General features: G+C 34.2%; 1 protein-coding gene across 6 annotated transcripts in view; it reads right to left on the reverse strand.

Annotated features, from left to right (window-relative positions):
- Positions 1-1472: 1472 nt before the first annotated feature.
- Positions 1473-19483, reverse strand: part of ZBTB41 (zinc finger and BTB domain containing 41) — a 46218-nt gene continuing 28207 nt past the window's right edge. Inside the window, exons 9-11 of one of the 6 annotated variants that reach the window (XM_032878189.1) lie at positions 16463-16551; positions 7215-7320; positions 1473-3747 (exon numbers count right to left, since the gene is read on the reverse strand). In XM_032878189.1, coding sequence (XP_032734080.1) covers positions 3095-3747; positions 7215-7320; positions 16463-16551 — 848 coding nt within the window. In that variant the 3' untranslated portion in view covers positions 1473-3094. Of the gene's footprint in view, positions 3748-7214; positions 7321-14204; positions 14313-16462; positions 16552-19483 lie in introns of those variants that run through there. The other 5 variants (XM_032878190.1, XM_032878193.1, XM_032878188.1 and 2 more) reach the window with 5 other exon arrangements.

Below are 19483 nucleotides of genomic sequence, written 5' to 3' on the forward strand. Positions count from 1 at the left end.
GGACATCAACTGTGCTTCTTTGGACAAATATTTATTCAAACAACAAAGAATTTTAATTCTCTTAAGCTATTTTAATACCTACTAAAAAATCTTTGGTGCATTTAAGTAAAAACTGATTAGGTTAACAAATTTCTACACTTGATAAATTATTCAATTTACATATTAAGTGCTAACTGCTATCAGCTAAAAAATTAATTTAAAACAATAAATTATGTTTGTAAAATAAAAATTCTGAATGAGGCTAAGCTTAGTTGCAAGATTCAACATTTTAAGTATAGTTACAAAATTAATGGATTTTAGAGTTAATGGAACATTTGTCCAAATACTCCAAATTAAATATTATAAAAGGTTAACTGAAAAGAGTAGGCCTCATTACATATTTTTTGTGCCAACTTCAACAACTTATATACATTCAGTTTGCCCAAATCCATGAGGTTTTCACAATTTTAAAATTTCCTATATTCTAATTTTGGAAATTAGAGGCAGCAGATTTGTGTGTGTTTATCTACCCGCTGAGTAATTTCTTCATAAGAATTATACTATCTAATTCCCGGACTGTTTACGATCACATGAGAAAATATAGTGCCTGGCACACAATAAGCATTTATTAATGCTAGCTTGCTTTCCCCATTAGTAGCTCTGACATTTATTAATGATGTGAGCTTAACTGAGTCCTTTATCTTAACCTCAGATTCTTCATCTCTAAAATGGGAATATAACATGTCCTTTCTCTTTTAGAGCTGGTTATGAGGTTAAACGAGATAACTGAAAGCATTTTATGAAAGACTAAACCAGTATTCAAGTTTATCTACAACAATAACTAAATATCATTCTATTTCACTTTATATAAGAAATGTGTTCCAGAAAAGTTTTATACTGTAAACCAACTCCTACAATCAAATTACATATTTAAAGCATTAGGAAATTATTATTAAAAGAATCCTAAAGTAAATACCTTCAAAAAGCAAAGTATTCTTTTCAATGTGAAAATGCAACACCCTCTTTCTTTCTTGCTACCAAGCATATAATATACCATACACAGACACATACATACCATCTGCCTTTTTGTAAGTCCAAACTTTTCTACGATGGTTTATATGTAAGGCAGGGTATACTTTTAGGTATTATTTCATCTCATTATAGTAAGTTTTTAAATTAAAAGTCTTGCTGGTCTTTATGATAAAAATCATAAAGATCTGCACTTTTAAAAGTCAATTTGAAAGACTAACAGACTAATAGTACCTCATATAGTCAAGTTCAATCATGTAAGTACCCCAGATATAACATTTCCACACGAAAGTAAGAACCTTTTAAAAAGAAGAATGCATTAATTATATCTACTGGTCCTAGATTAATTACAACCAAACCTTGATAACTGAGGCAAAACTCAGGTTGGTTTTGTTACTTATATGAGCTACTTTGGTTAACTGCCTCAATCTCAACATTTTTTTTTCTTTTATTTCCACATGTTCCTGTCAAGTACCTTCATTTCTTAAGTGCTTCAGCAAACAAGTTTCCCCATTATTAAGTGGTTAAATTTTATTCATTAAAACTTCATTATTTTATTTGTGATTTTTTTCACAAGGGCTAGGCCAGACTTTACAGTTTACACAAAAAAAAGTGCTTAAAGCAATTAGGAGTGTAAACAAAACTGAACTAGAAAACTCTTAAAATTGCTCTTTTCCAGTAGTTTACATACAAATGACATGCTAATAATAAATCAACCCTGCCTATTCTAATCCTTCAAGCAGCTCTACTAGGAAACATTATCCTAGTTTAAGTTTAAATTGACTTGAAAACATGGAAAGTGCACATCTTTAAAGGTATTTTATAATTTTAACTGACTTTTTTCCTCGACTAATTTTTATCAGTGTGGTTTTTGCTCTAACTGCTATTTCTTTTCACCAAGTCCTCAACTTTTATCTCCTACAAAAATAAAAAATCAAGGATAATTACAGATATTGGGCTTATGTGAAAAGCAAGACAAAAGTCTAGATTACATGTAAATCTGTATACAAGTAGTGGTTCCCTTTAATTAAAGTAAACATTAAGTTTAGTTAGACATGAATTTTATACTTTGGCACCTTCCCTTATGATTATATATGAAATATCTAGGTTCTATTTCCCACAATTTTATTAGCTAAAGTAAATGAGACCAAAAGTAGCTTGTTAATTAAATTTCATTGATTAGTTATAATTGCCCCTCCTTTAGTGAGATGAAGATACATGCTATGATGTATTGCTGATGTTTCTTAAATGATAAAATTTAAAAGATGAACTTACCTTTAAAGCTATCTAGTTAAAACTGTAATAATTTGCCTTTAATACATTTTCAACTTGTATAATTTAATGCCTATACATTAAAAATTTGCATTTCTTATTCATAATAACTGAAGCATAGGCAAAAACCAATTATTTGGATAATTATTTCATTTCTAGGTTTCATTTGACAAACTATTGTTACATTAAGTTAGCTTCCTCGCTTTGACTTTGTGAAAAGACCAAAGGATTAATAATAACCTGAAATTAGGGCCACATTTAAAAAAAAAAAAAACCACGGAAATAGCCAAGAGTTCCCTATAAATTTAAATTCCTAATTTCAGCTTTTTAAAATGTGGAAGAAATAATAATGAATCTTAATAAGGAAGAGTTGCAATTATCAGTGTACTCTTATATTCTTTCTTAAAGGCTACATGGTCAGTCCTTAATCTTGTTTAGAAGATGGTCAAGGGAGAAAAACAGACTAAAACTAAAGAATGAAAATTTCCATGGATAATTAAGAACAAACCCAAAAACAAAACCACAAAGTCAACAGCTAATAATTTTGAAAAGTTTGAGAAACCATTAAAAGTTAGCACTAAGTTATCTTTAAAAATCATAAAAATGTTCATTTCAAATATTATACCTCAAAATGTGTCCCAATATTATGTTCAGTAAACAGAGATACATATATTTTTCTTGATTTGAAATGGTTCTGAGGACTGGAGAAACTAGAGAAAATGAAAAATAGCAGCCTTACTAACTTAAAAGCCATCAGTCTAGGCTACCATTAGCACAAAACCATCAAAAAAGTCTGTGGAATGTTTAGATTTACTCATGAATGATGCTCATTATTAGAAATACTTTGTACAGCAGTAGCATTATCAAGGCCTAGCAATGTTCCAAGATAAGACTGTTCTCTAGGATCTAGCATTTGTTCAGGTCGTACTGGATGAACTATATTTGCAGGTTGAGGAGTGAGAGTATACTTTTCCAGAAAAGCTAAATCAGCTGCTCGGGGATAATCAGTTGCTTGTGGCTGTGGCGATAAGATCTCATGAGAAGAAGATGGGAGTGTGGTTGTATGACGCACCAGATCACTCTGAGTGTCAGGCATCTGAACTGGAACCAGTGTTACTGGAACACACACTTCAGCAGACACATTCTGTAACATAGTCTTGGCTTCTGACTGATAAACTTTGGGCTGGTCCATATATTGTTTTGTTTCTGTTTGAAAGATTTTATCATCAGATGAGTATTCTACTGGCAAAGATACAAGTTTTTCCTCAGAAGTATTGAGAGGATCGTCAGATTTTATGCCATGAACATGGTCAATGTGGTATTTCAGCTTGTCTTTCCGCTTAAATGTTGCATTACAGTGCTGACAGTTGAAAGGCCGGGCATCAGAATGAATAACCAAGTGTTTTGTTAAAGTTTTCTTAATTCTGAAAGATTGATTGCAAATTTGACACTTGTATGGTTTTTCACCTGTATGAACAAAAATGAAATTAAGTGTAAAATGCACTCGCTTGGTAAGACAATGATTTAAAGTAATAAATTATCTGCATGAATACTCATAAGAACTTAATAAAAGCAGTGATATTATGTTATCACAATAAAGAAAACAGGTTCAAACATTAAAAAGATCCAGATTTGAATTCTATCTGTACCACTTACCAGCCAAACCTCGAGCAAGATAGTTTCTTTTTTTTTTTTTTTTTTAAGATTTTATTTATTTAACAGACAGAGATCACAAGTAGGCAGAGAGGCAGGCAGAGAGAGGAGGAAGCAGGCTACCCGCTGAGCAGAGAGCCCGATGCAGGGATCCATCCCAAGACCCTGGGATTATGACCTGAGCCAAAGGCAGAGGCTTTAGCCCACTGAGCCACTCAGGCGCCCCGCAAAATAGTTTCTAAGCATTGCTTTTTTGCCAGTAATATGGAGTAATGATTGTGCCTACCTCAGAATTGGTAAATGGAATGAATAAGAAAATGAGTAGTGCTTATATCTGTACCTGGCATAAGTACTTAACGGACTCAAACTATTATATTGCTTTCTTTTATTCCTACTACAACCCCTAAAAGAGTTGTAAAACCAAAACATCTGATTTTCTCCCACACAAGAAAGGTAGAAAATAAAACAGTAACTCCAATTAACCAGGTTCTTAGACTCATACTAAGAAGTAGTGATATTGATGTCTAGCCTGAGGTCAACAGAAGGAGAGTTGATTGGGGTAAAGAACATGAAGCTGGACTGGTTTTCACTTCTCCCTGAGTCAGGTTTCCATGTTGTAGTTTTAGGTTTGTTTGTTTTTTTAATATGAAACATTATAAATTCTAGGTTAGCCAAGTGGTAGGCAGAATAACAGCCTCTCAGAGACATACATGTTCTAGGGAGCTATAAATATGCGATTTCCATTGGCAATAGGGACTGTGCAGATCTGATTAAGAGTAAAGATCTTGAAACGGGGAGATTAACTGGATTATCCAGGTGGGCCCAGTTTAAACATACAAGTCTTCAAAAGTGGCGAACGATGAAGAATGGGTCAGAGAGATGCAGTAAGAAGAATTCAACCCCTGCATCGCTGGCTTTTAACAGGGAAAAAGGGTCCAGGAACCAAGAAATGTGGTGGCGTTCAGAAGCTAGGAAAAACTCTCAGCTTACAGTAAGTAATAAAACTAGAACTTGGGTCTTGGTCCTACACCTCAAAGAATCAGTTCTACCAATAAGACAATTGAGAAGGAACCCGATTCTTCCCTAGAGCTGCCACAAAGAAATGAAGCCCTACCCAAATACAGATTTTAGCCTGTGTCAGATTTCTCACCAAAAGATCTATAAGATCATACACATTGTATTGTTTAAGCCACTAAGGTTGTAGTAGTTTGTTACAGCAGCAATACAAAACAAATAAATCCAGACATACAACTGTATAACAGACATAAATGCACATATTTTTAAAGCTAAATGAAAAGATTTTATATTGTTAGATGGGTTTATTGATAGCACCATTTTCTTCATCCTTCCATTAAAACAAGGCCAATTCTAAGAAAATTAAGAGAACTGCATCTTCAAGTTGAGCCACTAATATCGAACAATTAATTATTTGTTAAATATTATTGCTTAATTGTTAATTTGTAGACCATTAGAACTTTCAAATCCCAGTGAAGAAAATTTATACAGACTGTTAGATTCCTACTCATTTCTGGACTGATATCATTACTGATGTCACTAAAGAAGAAATAAGACCTGAAGTAACACATTATATAAAGAGTTAAAATTCCTGAAGAGATACTATTTGCAACTGTGTATAGAAAACACTGTATCCAACATATGATCTCGCCTGCAATACCCAGAATCAGGGACAATATGAAAAAGGTTATAAAAGAGTGTTCTGAAAAACAAAATTATATTTCCAAAATGCAAGAAGAACTACAAAGTTCTTTCTGTAATTCCTGGCATCAAAACCAGTCACACCAGGAGCTTTTATGAGCTTTTTTAAAAATAAAAACCCTAGCACAGCATTATTAACACCACCACCATGCACAGAATTTATTTTTAAAGATAAAAGTATTGGTTTTAAGTGTTCTCCTTTGGCACAGCACTAGCCATGATAGTTTCTTAAGCACATTCCTTAAAAAGCCTTCTTAAAGAACTTAATAAAGTCACAGTCAATCAGTTCCAGTGTCCCACAAATACTTTTAAGAAACTGGGACCCAAACAGGCATATTGAGAAGTTCTTTGAGAAGTTTTTATGATCATTTTAAACAAGTATCATTTGCCAACAGAAAAATCAATTTAGGTTTGTAAAAAGATAAAGATCCACAAAGGAAATGTTGATATTATATTTAAAAAGCAAACCTAGAGTGCTTAAAGAAACATAGTGAAAAGGGTCAACAATTATGAATTTAATGAAAAGAAGAATACATATCAAAGAAACATACTTTCTACAGCAAGTCCTTCTGTAGCAAAATTACCTATTTGACAATAATTAATTCAAGTTGGATGCATCTCAAGATCATAAATCAGAGACCTAAGGAAACAAAGGAAAGGTCTCTTACAAGATATATAGAAAGAAGTTTATTTTTTAAGCATAGAAGTAGATAAAATAACGCTCAAAGAAATCTAATCTATTTCTCAGCTAAAACCACAGAAACTTATGAGTTTTTAGAATTAAAAACTGTTAGGGCACCTGGGTAAATCATTCGGTTAAGCATTCTTGATTTCTGCTTAGGTCATCATCTCAGTCATGAAATCAAGCCCCACATCAGGCTCCGTGCTCAGCACAGAGTCTGCTTGAGATGCTCTCTTCCTCTCACCCTTTGCCCCTCCCCCACTCATGCTCTCTCTAAATAAAAAAAATAAAATCTTTAGAACTAAAAACAGTCTTCCAGTGGATCTGTTATATTTAGATATTAAAAATCAGTATTTGAGGGACACCTGAGTGGCCCAGTGGCTTAAGCCTCTGCCTTCGGCTCAGGTCATGATCTCAGGGTCCTGGGATCAAGCCCTGCACTGGGCTCTCTGCTCAGCAGGGAGCCTGCTTCCCCTTCTCTCCCTGCCTGCCTCTCTGCCTACTTGTGATCTCTCCCTATCAAATAAATAAATTTAAAAAAAATTAGTATATGAAAATAGAACTTCCATTCAGACTTAATGGAGTAATTCATGTCACACTACGTCTCTTGCTGCTGAAGGGGAAAAGACACAAAATTTTTAAAAACTCAATCTACTCTTTAAGGGACTGAAGTACAAACAAGGCACCCAGGACGTGAGAAGCCAAGATTCTGGAGACACAAGAAGATATGGAGGTGTCTTCTTTCCTCAGCGCACTTTCGGATTTAATGTATGGGGAAACAGAGGGCAAGTGGCAGCTGGAAGGGAAAAGTTGGAGTTTGGAACTAGCAAGGATTTAAGGGGTCAAGAGCCTGGAAAAAAGAACAAAGAAATGAACAAAATACCTGTATTTTCCAACTCCCAAGATGACCATTTGCCGGATGAGATAGCTAAAAACCAGAGGCTGGGATACTGAATGTTTGAACAGATACTGCAGCAATCCCAAGGGTACTAGGGAGACAAAGATGAGAGTTTAAGTCTCATCAAAGTGGGGAGACTCTTGGTATAAACATCATACTTCAGGTGAGACCCCAGAATGATGATGAACTAGAAGAAAAGTAGAGTAGAAACAGACCAGAAGAGATCAATGCCATCTCAGTCTATCTGCTTGTGAGAAAATTAAATATATCTGGGAAAAAATACAACTTCAAGAACTTCTATAATTTTTCATTCACAAAATCTAAAGTTCAATTCAAAGCTGTCAGGCCTATCAAGAACAGAATCAAATGACCAAATGCCAAAAGAGGGAGGGAAAAAAAAGATAACAGATATACCTAAAGGTGAAGAAAAACTACATTAAGACTAGAATATTAAAATGAATATGAGTAACATGTTCAAGAATTGGAATCTATGGGAAAAAAGGAAATTCTGGAACAGGTAAAAAAAAAAACTGAGCAATTCAGTAGATGGATGCGGTAGCAAATTAGACACTACAGAAGGATAATCAGTATATTGAAAAATGGATCAATAGGAATTATCCATATGGAACCACACAGAAAAATAGGATAGAAAATATAGAAATATGCCTGGGTGACTTAGTTGGTTAAGCATTTTATTCTTGATTTCAACTCCAGTCATGATCTCAGGGTTATGAGATCAAGCCCTGTGCTGGGCTCAGGGCTGGGCGTGGAGCCTGCCTGAGATTCTCTCTTTCCATCTCCCTCTGCCCCTCCCAACCAGCACATACGTTCTTTCTCTCTCTGTAAACAAAACAAAAAAACCAGAAAGAGCATGAGAGATAGCTATAAAAGACAAAGTAAAAGATCTAACATACATAAATTAGAATCCCAGAAAAAGGAGAGAGTACAGAGGAAAGGCAGTATTTGAAAGAAAAAATGGCTGAGAATCTTACTAAACAATAGAAAGACATCTCAAGTCACAGATGCAGTAAGTTCTACAAACCTCACAAAATTAAAAAAAAAAAAACCCTAAAGCCAAAAAGTACATCTGAGCACACTATAATAAAACTACTAAAAATCAAAGCTAGAAAAATCTTAAAGAGCAACCGATTAAAAAGAGACATTTCCTTTAAATGAGCAACAATAACAACAGTATACTTTTCAACAAAAACAACATAAGTTCAATGAGGAAAAAAATGACATATTTACAATGTTGAAAGAAAATTAATTTCTAATGTAAATTCTATAGTCAGGAAAAATATTCTCCATTAAAAAAAAAAACCAAAAACAATATTTTCAGCTAATCAAAACCTAAGAGAATTTGGTGCCTATCCTGCAGATATTCACCAAAGGAGTTCTTCATGCAAAAGGAAAAAATCCCAGGTGGAAGAATGCAAATGCAGGAAATAATAAACAGTAAAGGGCAAATACATGGTTAAAAATAAATAATATGGGTTATTTAAAACAAACCAAAAAATAATGTCTTTGTGTTTTAAAGTATATGTAGAATTAAAATACATTCTGCATAAAAGGTCAGGATAAAGGTATTATAAGGTCTTTGCATTGTCTACGAACTGGTAAAGAACTAACAAGATAGACTCTTTAGGGTGCTATCTAACAAGATAGCAATCTTTAGGGTGAGTACTAAAGAACAATGCAAGAACATTCAACTGACAAGCTAACTGAAGGGAAAATGTGTAATAAAAATTTTTCATGATTATAGAGAAGTGAGGACAAGAGAGAGAAAGCATCAAGGAACACATGGGACCAATAGCATGAAGACAGATTTAAACCCAAATAAATATCATGTAAAATTTTAATGACTAAACACATCCCAATTAAGAGAGATTATAATGGATAATAAAACGATGCTCCAAAGACACACATCTTAAATAGAGGCCCACAGAAGAACTGAAAGTAAAGACAGAAAAAAATATACCACTGATATCAGTAACATAAAAATACTTAGAAAATGCTCCAAATATTTAGGAATTAAGCATTACAATTAAAAATAAACCGTTAATAAGAGAATAAATCAGAATAGACATTAGAAAATATTGTAACTGGGCGCCTGGGTGGCTCAGTGGGTTAAGCCGCTGCCTTCGGCTGGGGTCATGATCTCAGGGCCCTGGGATCGAGTCCCGCGTCAGGCTCTCTGCTCAGCAGGGAGCCTGCTCCCTCCTCTCTCTCCGCCTGCCTCTCTGTCTACTTGTGATCTCTCTGTCAAATAAATAAATAAAATCTTAAAAAAAAAAAGAGAAAATATTGTAACTGAACTATGATGAAAACAGGAACCATAAAACAAAGGGTGGAATCTCACTAAAGCAGTGTTTAGAGGGCAACTTATAACTTTAAAATACATACAAGAAAAAATAAAAAGAAATGCTTAAATTCAGTAAGTTAGGCATGGATATAAAAAGCTAGGGAAAAGCAAAAATTAAACCCAAACAAAATTAAAAGAAGAAAAAGCAGAAATGAAATAAAAAAAATGCATAAAGAAGGGAAAAATCAACAAATTCCTACAGTCACTGAAAAGATACATAATATGGTAACTTTAATTCTGAACAGATTTCATGGAGTCCTTTAAAAATAAAAAATCTGACAGCTCTATATTAAATAATATTTCACTGAAGTCTTTCTCTAAAGAAAATAAGTTCAGAGGGATTTATCAGTGAATTCCTCCAAATATTAATAAGGAAATAATGCCAACTTTGCATAAACTCCTCCATTTCTTTTAAAAAGATGTATTATTTCCCAAATAATTTTTGAGGCCAGCAGAGTCATAGTAACAAAACCTGTCAGGGACATTACAAGAGGGGAAAAAAAGGAGAATGTCTAATCAACATAGGCCAAAAAAAAAGACCAATCAGGAATGCAAGATCTCACATTAAAAAATCAATGTCATTTATCTTATTAATAAGGGAAAAAGATATGATCACCTCAATAAATGCAGGAAAAAAATCTGATAAAATTCAACACCTATTCATAACACTCTAAATAAATGAGGAATGGATGGTAATTTATCTGATAAACAGTATATAGAAAACATCATACTTTTTTAAGATTTTATTTATTTGAGAGAAGAAAGAGAGCATGAGCAGGGGAGAAGGGCAGAGGGATAAGCAGACTCCCCGCTGAGCAGAGAGCCCGATGGAAGGGCTCAATCCCAGGACCCAGGATTATGACCTGAGCCAAAGGCAGGAGCTTAACTGACTGAGCCACCCAAGAGCCCCAGAACACATCTTACTTAATTATGAAATACTGAAAGCTTTTCCCTGGAGATTCAGAATAAGACAAGGATGTCCACTACTCAGTATTTCTAATCATATACCACTAGTGATGTCAACCAAAGTAATAAGGCCAAGAGGGAGAGAAAAGGATTTAGAAAGGGATAAATTAAATTGTCACTATTCACAGATGGCCAGTTTATATGCCTAAAAAAATCCAAAAAAGAGCTAAACTATAAAAATAACTTATAGAAAGTCATTGGATAGAAAGTCAATATACAAACTCAACTGCATTTTTATACATCAGAAACAAATACAAATAAAAACACAGTTTTCAATTTTGTATAAAAACATCAAATATCTAGGCATCAATCTAATGAAAATGTGCGAGATATCTGCACTAAAAAGTTGTAACTTCTTTTTTAAGTAGGCTCCATGTCCAAGGGCAAACTTGAACTTATGACTCTGAGACCAAGACATGCTCCACCAAATGAACCAGGTACTCCCCAAAACCGTAACATCTTTGAAAAACATTTAAAAGAACTTAAGTTAATGTACAGACTGTTCATGGATTGGATGATTCAATATTATAAAGATAATCAATTAAGGAAAAATTGACTATATAATTGAAAATTGAATATAATATTGATATGTTATATAATCAGCATATATTAAATATACTATATAATATATAACAATATATTATAAAATATATACATTTATTTATATGATTATATATAATTGTTATATAATTATTACATATTATATGACCTATATTATAGTATAATTATAATGTAATATTATAATATTCAAGGACATTCTAATAAAATTCCAGCAGGTGTTTGTGTTTGGAAATTAATAAGATATTTCAAAATTTGTCTAAAAACATAAAGGAACAAGAATAATAAAGACACCAAAAAAAAAAGTTGGACAATTTATAGTACCAGATATCAAGTCATAGTAATTTACATATATAGCAATGGTGCAAGGATATACAAATAATACAAAAGAACTGAGCAAAGCCCAAAAAGAAACCACACATATATTATCACTTAATTTAAAACAAATATGCCAATGAAATGCTGTAAGGAAAGGATGGTCTTTCTGATAAATGGTACTAGGGTAACTAGAGAGCTACATGCAAAAAGAAAGAAGTAAAAAGGAAATTTGATCTTTACCTAATAATGAACACAAAAGTAAATTACAGAAGGTTCATAATCTAAATATGTAAGTTAAAACAGATCTTCTAGAAGGTAACAGAAAAATATATTAACAACCTTGGAATAGGCAAAAATTTCTTAAAGAGGATACAGTAAAAAACTAACTAGCAAAAAAACCCTGATACATGATTTCTATAAAATTCTAAAACTTCATTCACTGAAAGATACCATTACTAGAGTGAAGAGGGAAGCCACAGAGTAGAATGAATCTGCAATTTAGATATCCAACAATGGACTCATCCAGAATACAGACATAACTCCTAGAGATCAATTAGAAAAAGACAAACAATCCAGTTTAAGAAAATCAACAGAAGAATGAATAAGGTATTCCAAGAAAGAGGATATTCAAATGAGTATATGGGAAGGTGCTCAGTATCATTACTTTCACAGAGATGCAAATTAAAGCCACTTTGAGACAGTGCTACATATCCATCAGAATAGCGTAGAAAAAAGGCAATATCAAGTGTTGGTGAAAATAGGGAGCAACTGGAATTCTCATAAACCATATACTCACTGGTAAAAACACAAACTGGCATAATTACCTTAGAAAACTGTTCAGTCACGTCTACTAAAGTAGAACATATATGCATATCTTATTAGCCAACAATCCTGGCCAGGCATATACACAAAAGAAATAAATGTGTATGCATAATGAAAAATCATGAACAAGAATTTTCAGAGCAGCTTTATTCATAATACATCCAGGTAATTACAAACCAAGTGTCCATCAAAGTACAATAGATAAATAAACTGTGGTATATTATGAAAATTAAAAGAAATAAACCATTTCCATGGATGAATATCGCAGACATCCTACTGAGTGAAGTAAACCAGACAAAAAAAAAAAAAGTACATACTGTATGATTCCGTTTATATGAAGTTCAAACAGGCAAAACTAATTAGTGGTGATAGAAGTCATAATAATGACTATCTTGCAAGGAGGTTATTAACTGGGAGGGACCAGAGAGGATGCCTTCTGCAATTCTGGTACTAGTAATATATTAATACTTTATATTAATCTAAGTGGTATTTACGTAGATGTATTCATTTATAAAAATTCATTGAACTGTTCATTAAGATTTGGGTACTTTACGTACAGCTTAAAAAATTCTACCAAGTCTAAAGTCAGGCCCTAAATTTATCAGCTTTAATGCCTGTTTTAAATAAATGCACTACATTTCAACAAGACTACTGCTGAGAATAGGTCTAATCACTATTCTGAGAACTACAACAAGCAAAATACGTAACAGATGAGAGTAAGTCATCTGTATTCCAACTTATTTCCCTAATTGTGCGGTTTGAAAACATCAGATTAGAGGTTAGTCATAGGTAAATATGATGATAAATTCATTCATTCAACAAATACTATTAAGCACCTACTATCTGCAAGTGCTGGGTTAGGCACTGATCATATCTACTCATCTGAACTATTAAGTACACTGACCTGGCCAAAACTGAAACCAACCCATTAGTTACAGCTCACCTAGAGAAAGAATACATTAACAGAAAAGAAAAGGTCTATATGGAATCTAGTTAAGGGGATTCCAAAAAAATCTGAATCTGTTTCTTGAAAAAAGCAGTACAGATAATGCACTAAGGGTATCCTGGCTAGGCAAAAGGAATCTGGGGAGCAAAATTATTCTGGTCTCAAGAGAGGTACTAAGTTTAGCTTTACAAAACTAAAGATGATTCAGTATCCTTCACCATTTCCTTGATAAACTATTCCATAAAATTACGACTTAATTTTACTCTATAACTATATTTAGCAATTTTTCTAGTTAATAAATTTAGCAACTCTGCTTCCTTGATTCGAGAAAAAGGATACCTTGGCTAGTACACTATTCATTCTCTAGAAAGTGAATAATAAGCTGACATTCTCGTGAATCTATTTCCAGTGGTTATTATGAAGACTCCTAAGAGTATTTATAACTCTCAGTGTACAGATATAAAAGTGAGTTAAATCTCAGGAATGGACTTGGGAATATGGCAACCAGTTTTTGGAAGGGCCACACTGTCTGGGTAGCCTGATGATTAAAATAAGATTAGGAGTTGGCAAACTATAGCCCGAAAGCCGAATACAGCCTCTTGCCTGTTTCTCTAAATGAAGTTTTATTTGAATACAGCCATGTTTATTTGATTACACATTATCCACAGTTGCTTTCATGCTACAGAAGCACAGTTGAGTGATAGAGACTGTCTGGGCCACAAAGTCTTAAACATTTTTTAAATTAAAAAAAAATTTTTTTTTAAAGATTTTATTTGACAGACAGAGATCACAAGTAGGCAGAAAAGCAGGCAGAGAGTATGGGGGCGGGGCGGGGGGGGGAAGCAGGCTCCCTGCTGAGCAGAGAGCCCAATGCGGGGCTCATCCCAGGACCCTGAGATCATGACCCAAGCCGAAGGCAAAGGCTTTAACCCACTGAGCCACCCAGGTGCCCCACAGTCTTAAACATTTATTATCTAGCTCTTTACCAAAAAAGTTCACTGACCTCTGCTTTAGGTGATTTCTCCCTCTCGTTTCTTAACTGCCATAAACTTTATCTTATTCCGTAACTGAGTTCATTTCTGCAGTTTTCAATGGGCAGAGTGACTTGTCCCTAATTCCAATTGAGACATTCAGAGATGGAAATTCCACATTGTCACTGGTCACTGACTAATTGCTATAAGTCAATGTTTTCAAAAACTTAACATAATCATGAAGCCAGCTCTTATTAAGTTTCTCCTCTTAAATAATTCCTGCAGCTTTACAATTCTTAAATCATTAATGGTCTTGAATTAACTTCCTGTAAGTTCATCTCTTTCAAACCATAAGTTTATTAAGCTTATTATTCATAAATAATATGGAAGATAGCATTAATATGGTTTCATTTTATATTCCTATTTATGTACCCCCAAATTATGACTTTTTCCTTGGTGGGGATGTATTTTATTTTTAATAGCAGCACTGTACAAGTAATAAATGAAATTGCCCAAATCCAGTTTTTTTCCATTCTGATATTTATGAAATCAATTATTTTTCTCTTCTAGAACAGTGGCTTGAGAAAGTCCAAGTAAATATAAAACAAAACAGCCATAAATGCACAAATAATTTTTTTTTAAAGAAAGAAAGGTTAGGTTTAAGAAGGGAGTTGAGGGAAATTGGAAGGGGAGATGAACCGTGAGAGACTATATTTTCTGAAAAACAATCTGAGGGTTTTGAAGGGGCGGGGGGTTAGAGGAGTGGGGAGCCAGGTAGTGAGTATTATGGAGGGCACATATGGCATGGAGTGCTGGGTGTGGTGCATAAACAATGAATTCTGTTATGCTGAAAAGAAATTAATAAAAAAAAAATGAAGAGAAAAAAAAGAATTCTTAATTTCTATGGGAAGTCAAATAAGGACTATGACAACATCTAAGAAAGAATCCAACACAGTGTGTATTTCAAAATATGGTAGCATTACCAAGGGGGAACAAAGAAGGGTTTAGAAAATGGTATCTTCTGGAAAGCAGCTGAAACAAATCATTCTATTATAAACTACCTACAAATCACAACTCACTATGTGAAAAGGAAAGTATACAAGAGTAACCTGGTAAGGGAAATAAAAATCAAAACCACACTGATACCACCTCACTCTAGTCAGAATGGCTAAAATTAACAAGTTAGGAAACGAAAGATGTTGGAGAGAATGTGAAGAAAGGGGAACCCTCCTACACTGTTGGTGGGAATGCAAGCTGGTACAGCCACTCTGGAAAACAGCATGGAGGCTCCTCAAAAAGTTGAAAATAGAGCTACCCTATGACCTAGCAATCAAACTACTGGGTATTTACCCTAAAGATACAAATGTAGTGATTTGAAGGGGCACATACACCCGAATATTTACAGCAGCAATGTCCACAGCAGCCAAACTATGGGAAGAACCTATATGTCCATCACCAGATGAATGGATAAAGAAGATGTTGTATATATATACAATGGAATACTATGCAGCCATCAAAAGAAATGAAATCTTGCCACTTGCAACGACGTGGATGGAACTAGAGGGTATTATGCTGAGCGAAATAAGTTGATCAGAGAAAGATGATTATCATATGATCTCACTGATAATGAGGAATTGAGAGGGAGAGTTGGGGCTTGGTGGGTAAGGAAGGGAAAAATGAAACAAGATGGGATCAGGAGGGAGACAAACCATAAGAGACTCCTAATCTCACAAAACAGACTGAGGACTGCTGGGGGGAGGGGAGGTGGAGAGGGTGGTTGGGTTATGGACATTGGGGAGGGTATGTGCTATGGTGAGTGCTGTGAAATGTGTAAGCCTGATGATTTACAGACCTGTACACCAGAGGCAAATAATACATTATATGTTAATAAAAATAATTTAAAAAAAAAGAGTAACCTGGTAAGAATCAAATCCTATCTGATTTATTCTTTCAAAAGAGGAAAAAAAAGGAATGTCTTCAAAGAGTTACACAGATATAGCACCAACATAAACATCCAGAAAAGGGAGAGTATTAGAGCTAAAAGGTGAGTAAATTCCCCATGGAGAAAAATTTGCCCGAATTTTACAAAATAATATTCAAAAATATTGGAGCTTATAGAGAACTGAAGGGCAGAATATTACTCATCCATGGCCTCAATTTTAATAAAGTAAGTAAAAATCATATGGGGAAAAGACAAAAAATTAAACAAAAAACAACAAAGTTTAAAAGTCCATATTTTACTCCTGAATAATTACACAAAGATATAAATAAAATACCCATTAACTTTTACCTGAATGCGTCCGAAAATGCATTTCCAGACTTGATTTGCCTTTAAAAATTTTCTTACAAACATCGCATTGATGAAAGGTTGCTTTGTATCTAAGAAACATAAAAAGGGTTGAGTTTTCAATATAACTTTTATAATGAAAATAGGTTATAACACTTAAAAAGTTTACATATAATTCTCACATTAATACAGCACAGAACTCCAAAGGAATGTAGAAATATTTTAAAGTACCAAACTTACCTCTGGCTCTTCCTCCTCCAGTTACATTCAATAAGCAAATCTATAAAAAGATGCCTTAGACTTTAAACCACTTAATTTTAAGATTTAAATCACTGGACTCCTGTGTTGTTATTATTTGTTATTAAAAATATCAAAGGAAAAATTATAGGGACAGAAACAAACCAATTATGGGTTCAAGGAAGAAAAAAGGAGTTGAACAAAGAGGTCTGGTGGAAATTTAGGGGTGATGGACTATTCTGTATCTTGACTGTGGTAATGGTTCTATGACTACATGCATCTGTCAAAACCTGCAGAACTATACACTACAAACAAGGAATTTCTCTGTATGTAGAGTATACCTTAGTTAAATTTAAAAAATAGATGCTGGGGCTGAATGAAGAGAAACTGCAGCAACTCAAAATGTGCCTCCATCAAAAAGGTGACGCTGCTCCAATTGGTTCTCTTAATAACACAAATAATAAATATTACAAACTTGAAATTAAATTTTATACTTAAATTTTAAAAGAACACAATACCAGACCTTTATTTTTATCACAGATTAATAGACATAAGAAGCTACAAGGTACTCAAATCTACCTTATCAGGCAGTAAAGTGCAGTACCTAAGAATATGTGTTTGTGATTTTAACAATCCTAGACTCCAATTTCATTGTGAGGATTAAGACATTGTAAAATGATTAGCATTTAAGTGGTGGTTATTAGGAAACCTATCATCTCACCTTGGAAGTAATTCATATCTGATGAGCACATGCCAAACTAACTCAAACACAGGTTACTATAATGTTCTGTAAGACAGTTTGCTTTTAACCTATCTACTGAGTCTTACTGGAATGTTTAGCATATCATTACCAATATTCAACAGCAATAGTATGCCTAAGGTTTCAAATGCCACTCGTACTTTTCAAGCCATTCAACTCAACATTTACAAAGCGGCTACAAAAACTCCATGCAAGGTCCTGTCTTTCAGAAACTTACTTCTACTTGATGAAACATTTAAAAAGATAATCTAGATTTAGGGACTTGGGAGTGTCATGATGAACTTAGCAGAAGACTTGTAACTAGTATACTTGTTTTGTCTTATTCTGTTCATATCCACAGTAAGTACAAATAGAGATGCAAACAGGGGCACACATAGAAAGACACAGGGGTCTTTTTTGCCCTGCATAGGACATTTAGCAATGCCTGAAGACATTTTTGGTTTTCACAACTGGGGCTAGGTAGGTGCTACTGCCATCTGGTGGACAGAAGTCAGGAATACCAATAAATAAACCTAAAGTGCACTGGCCAGCTCCCCAACAAAGAATTAGCTGGCCCAAAATGTCTTTGCTGTGACTAAGAAATCTTGGTCTATACTATGAACAGAGTGACGTTTTAAACATTAAACATAAGCTCAAAACACTTTAAGTGCCTCACAGTGAACACAGGATAAAGATAAAATCTACAAAGACCTCAATGGGTCAGGCCCTATACATGTACCTGGGACTCTTCTTTCTCATATGGATGCTAGAGTATACATTTTCAGGATAGAGTGATAAAAAGTTCCAAATGAAGTTGAGATGCCCATTGTGAAAAGGACTTAAAAATGGGTGGCTCAGTTGGTGAAGTGTCTGCCTTCGGCTCAAGTCATGATCTCTGGGTCCTGGGATTGAACCCTGCATTGGGCTCCCTGCTCAAGGGGAGCCTGCTTCTCCCTCTCCCTGTGCCCTCCCCTAACCTGTGCTCTCTCTCTCTTTCTCAAGTAAATAAAATTATTTTTTAAAAATGTCTATTGAGTTAGAAATAAGGAACTTATGCTGACAGCAATTTAAGAGGTATAGTAAAGTCAGAGATCACATCACAACAGCTTGTTACACTGAATGGAAAGTGGAGAAGTAGATATGGATACTGAAATAGAGACACCATTTTTAAATGTTTAAAAGGGAAGAAGAAACGTAGAAAATAAAGGGTAGTAGGAGGGGTGCTAACCTTCATCACTCCACATTCTTTTCCTGGATAATGGGCTTTTACATATTCATGTATAAATCTTTATCCACAGGTCAGACTTCACTCCTGAGATTCAGACTTAGATTTACCTATCACATTTTATGTTTGAGTTTCTATTAAGCATCTCAAAGTCAATACACACCAAACAATTCATCATTTCCCTCTGTAAACTTGGTCCATCTCCTGTATTCTCTGTCTCAGTGGCTCATTTATCAACCATCCATTTGAAAAGAGGAATTCCTTGAGAACAGGAATTATCCATGACTACTCCCATTCTCTCAAAAAATTAAGTATTTTTCAAATAAGCACCTTCTACTCTTTATTACTAATGCTACTCCCTAGGCGCCCACTACCTTTTTCCAAAATTCTAAGAACTTTCTAACTGGTTGATTTATTTCCCTCAATTTATCTACCACAAACCCAGCCTCCCTACACCAATAAGAGTGATCTACCCCAAAAGAAATCCAACTGTGTCACCCTCTTGTTTAAAATCTTCAATGGCTTTGTATCACACAGGAATAAGTATTGGTTCCATAAAATGATATGCAAGGCTTCACATTTTAGATCCACCATTAGCCAGCCCTTGTAGGAAGTGGAACCTACAGGTTCTGGTTCCAAAATTATGTGGGCCAGGAGATAGACCCACAGGCTCCTGTAGCAGTGAGGGAATTCCAAAATTCTTTCATAAGGTTTCCAAGATCAAAGTTATTTTCAAAATAATACTGTAACATTATTTGCCTTTCTCATTGTGTTGGCATTTACACTAATGACATATACAAAAAAACATGGCAGGTAAAGGTGC

The sequence above is a fragment of the Lontra canadensis genome, unplaced genomic scaffold, assembly GCF_010015895.1.
Source record: "Lontra canadensis isolate GAN:19392208 unplaced genomic scaffold, GSC_riverotter_1.0 scaffold63, whole genome shotgun sequence".
Classification (NCBI taxonomy): domain Eukaryota; kingdom Metazoa; phylum Chordata; class Mammalia; order Carnivora; family Mustelidae; genus Lontra; species Lontra canadensis.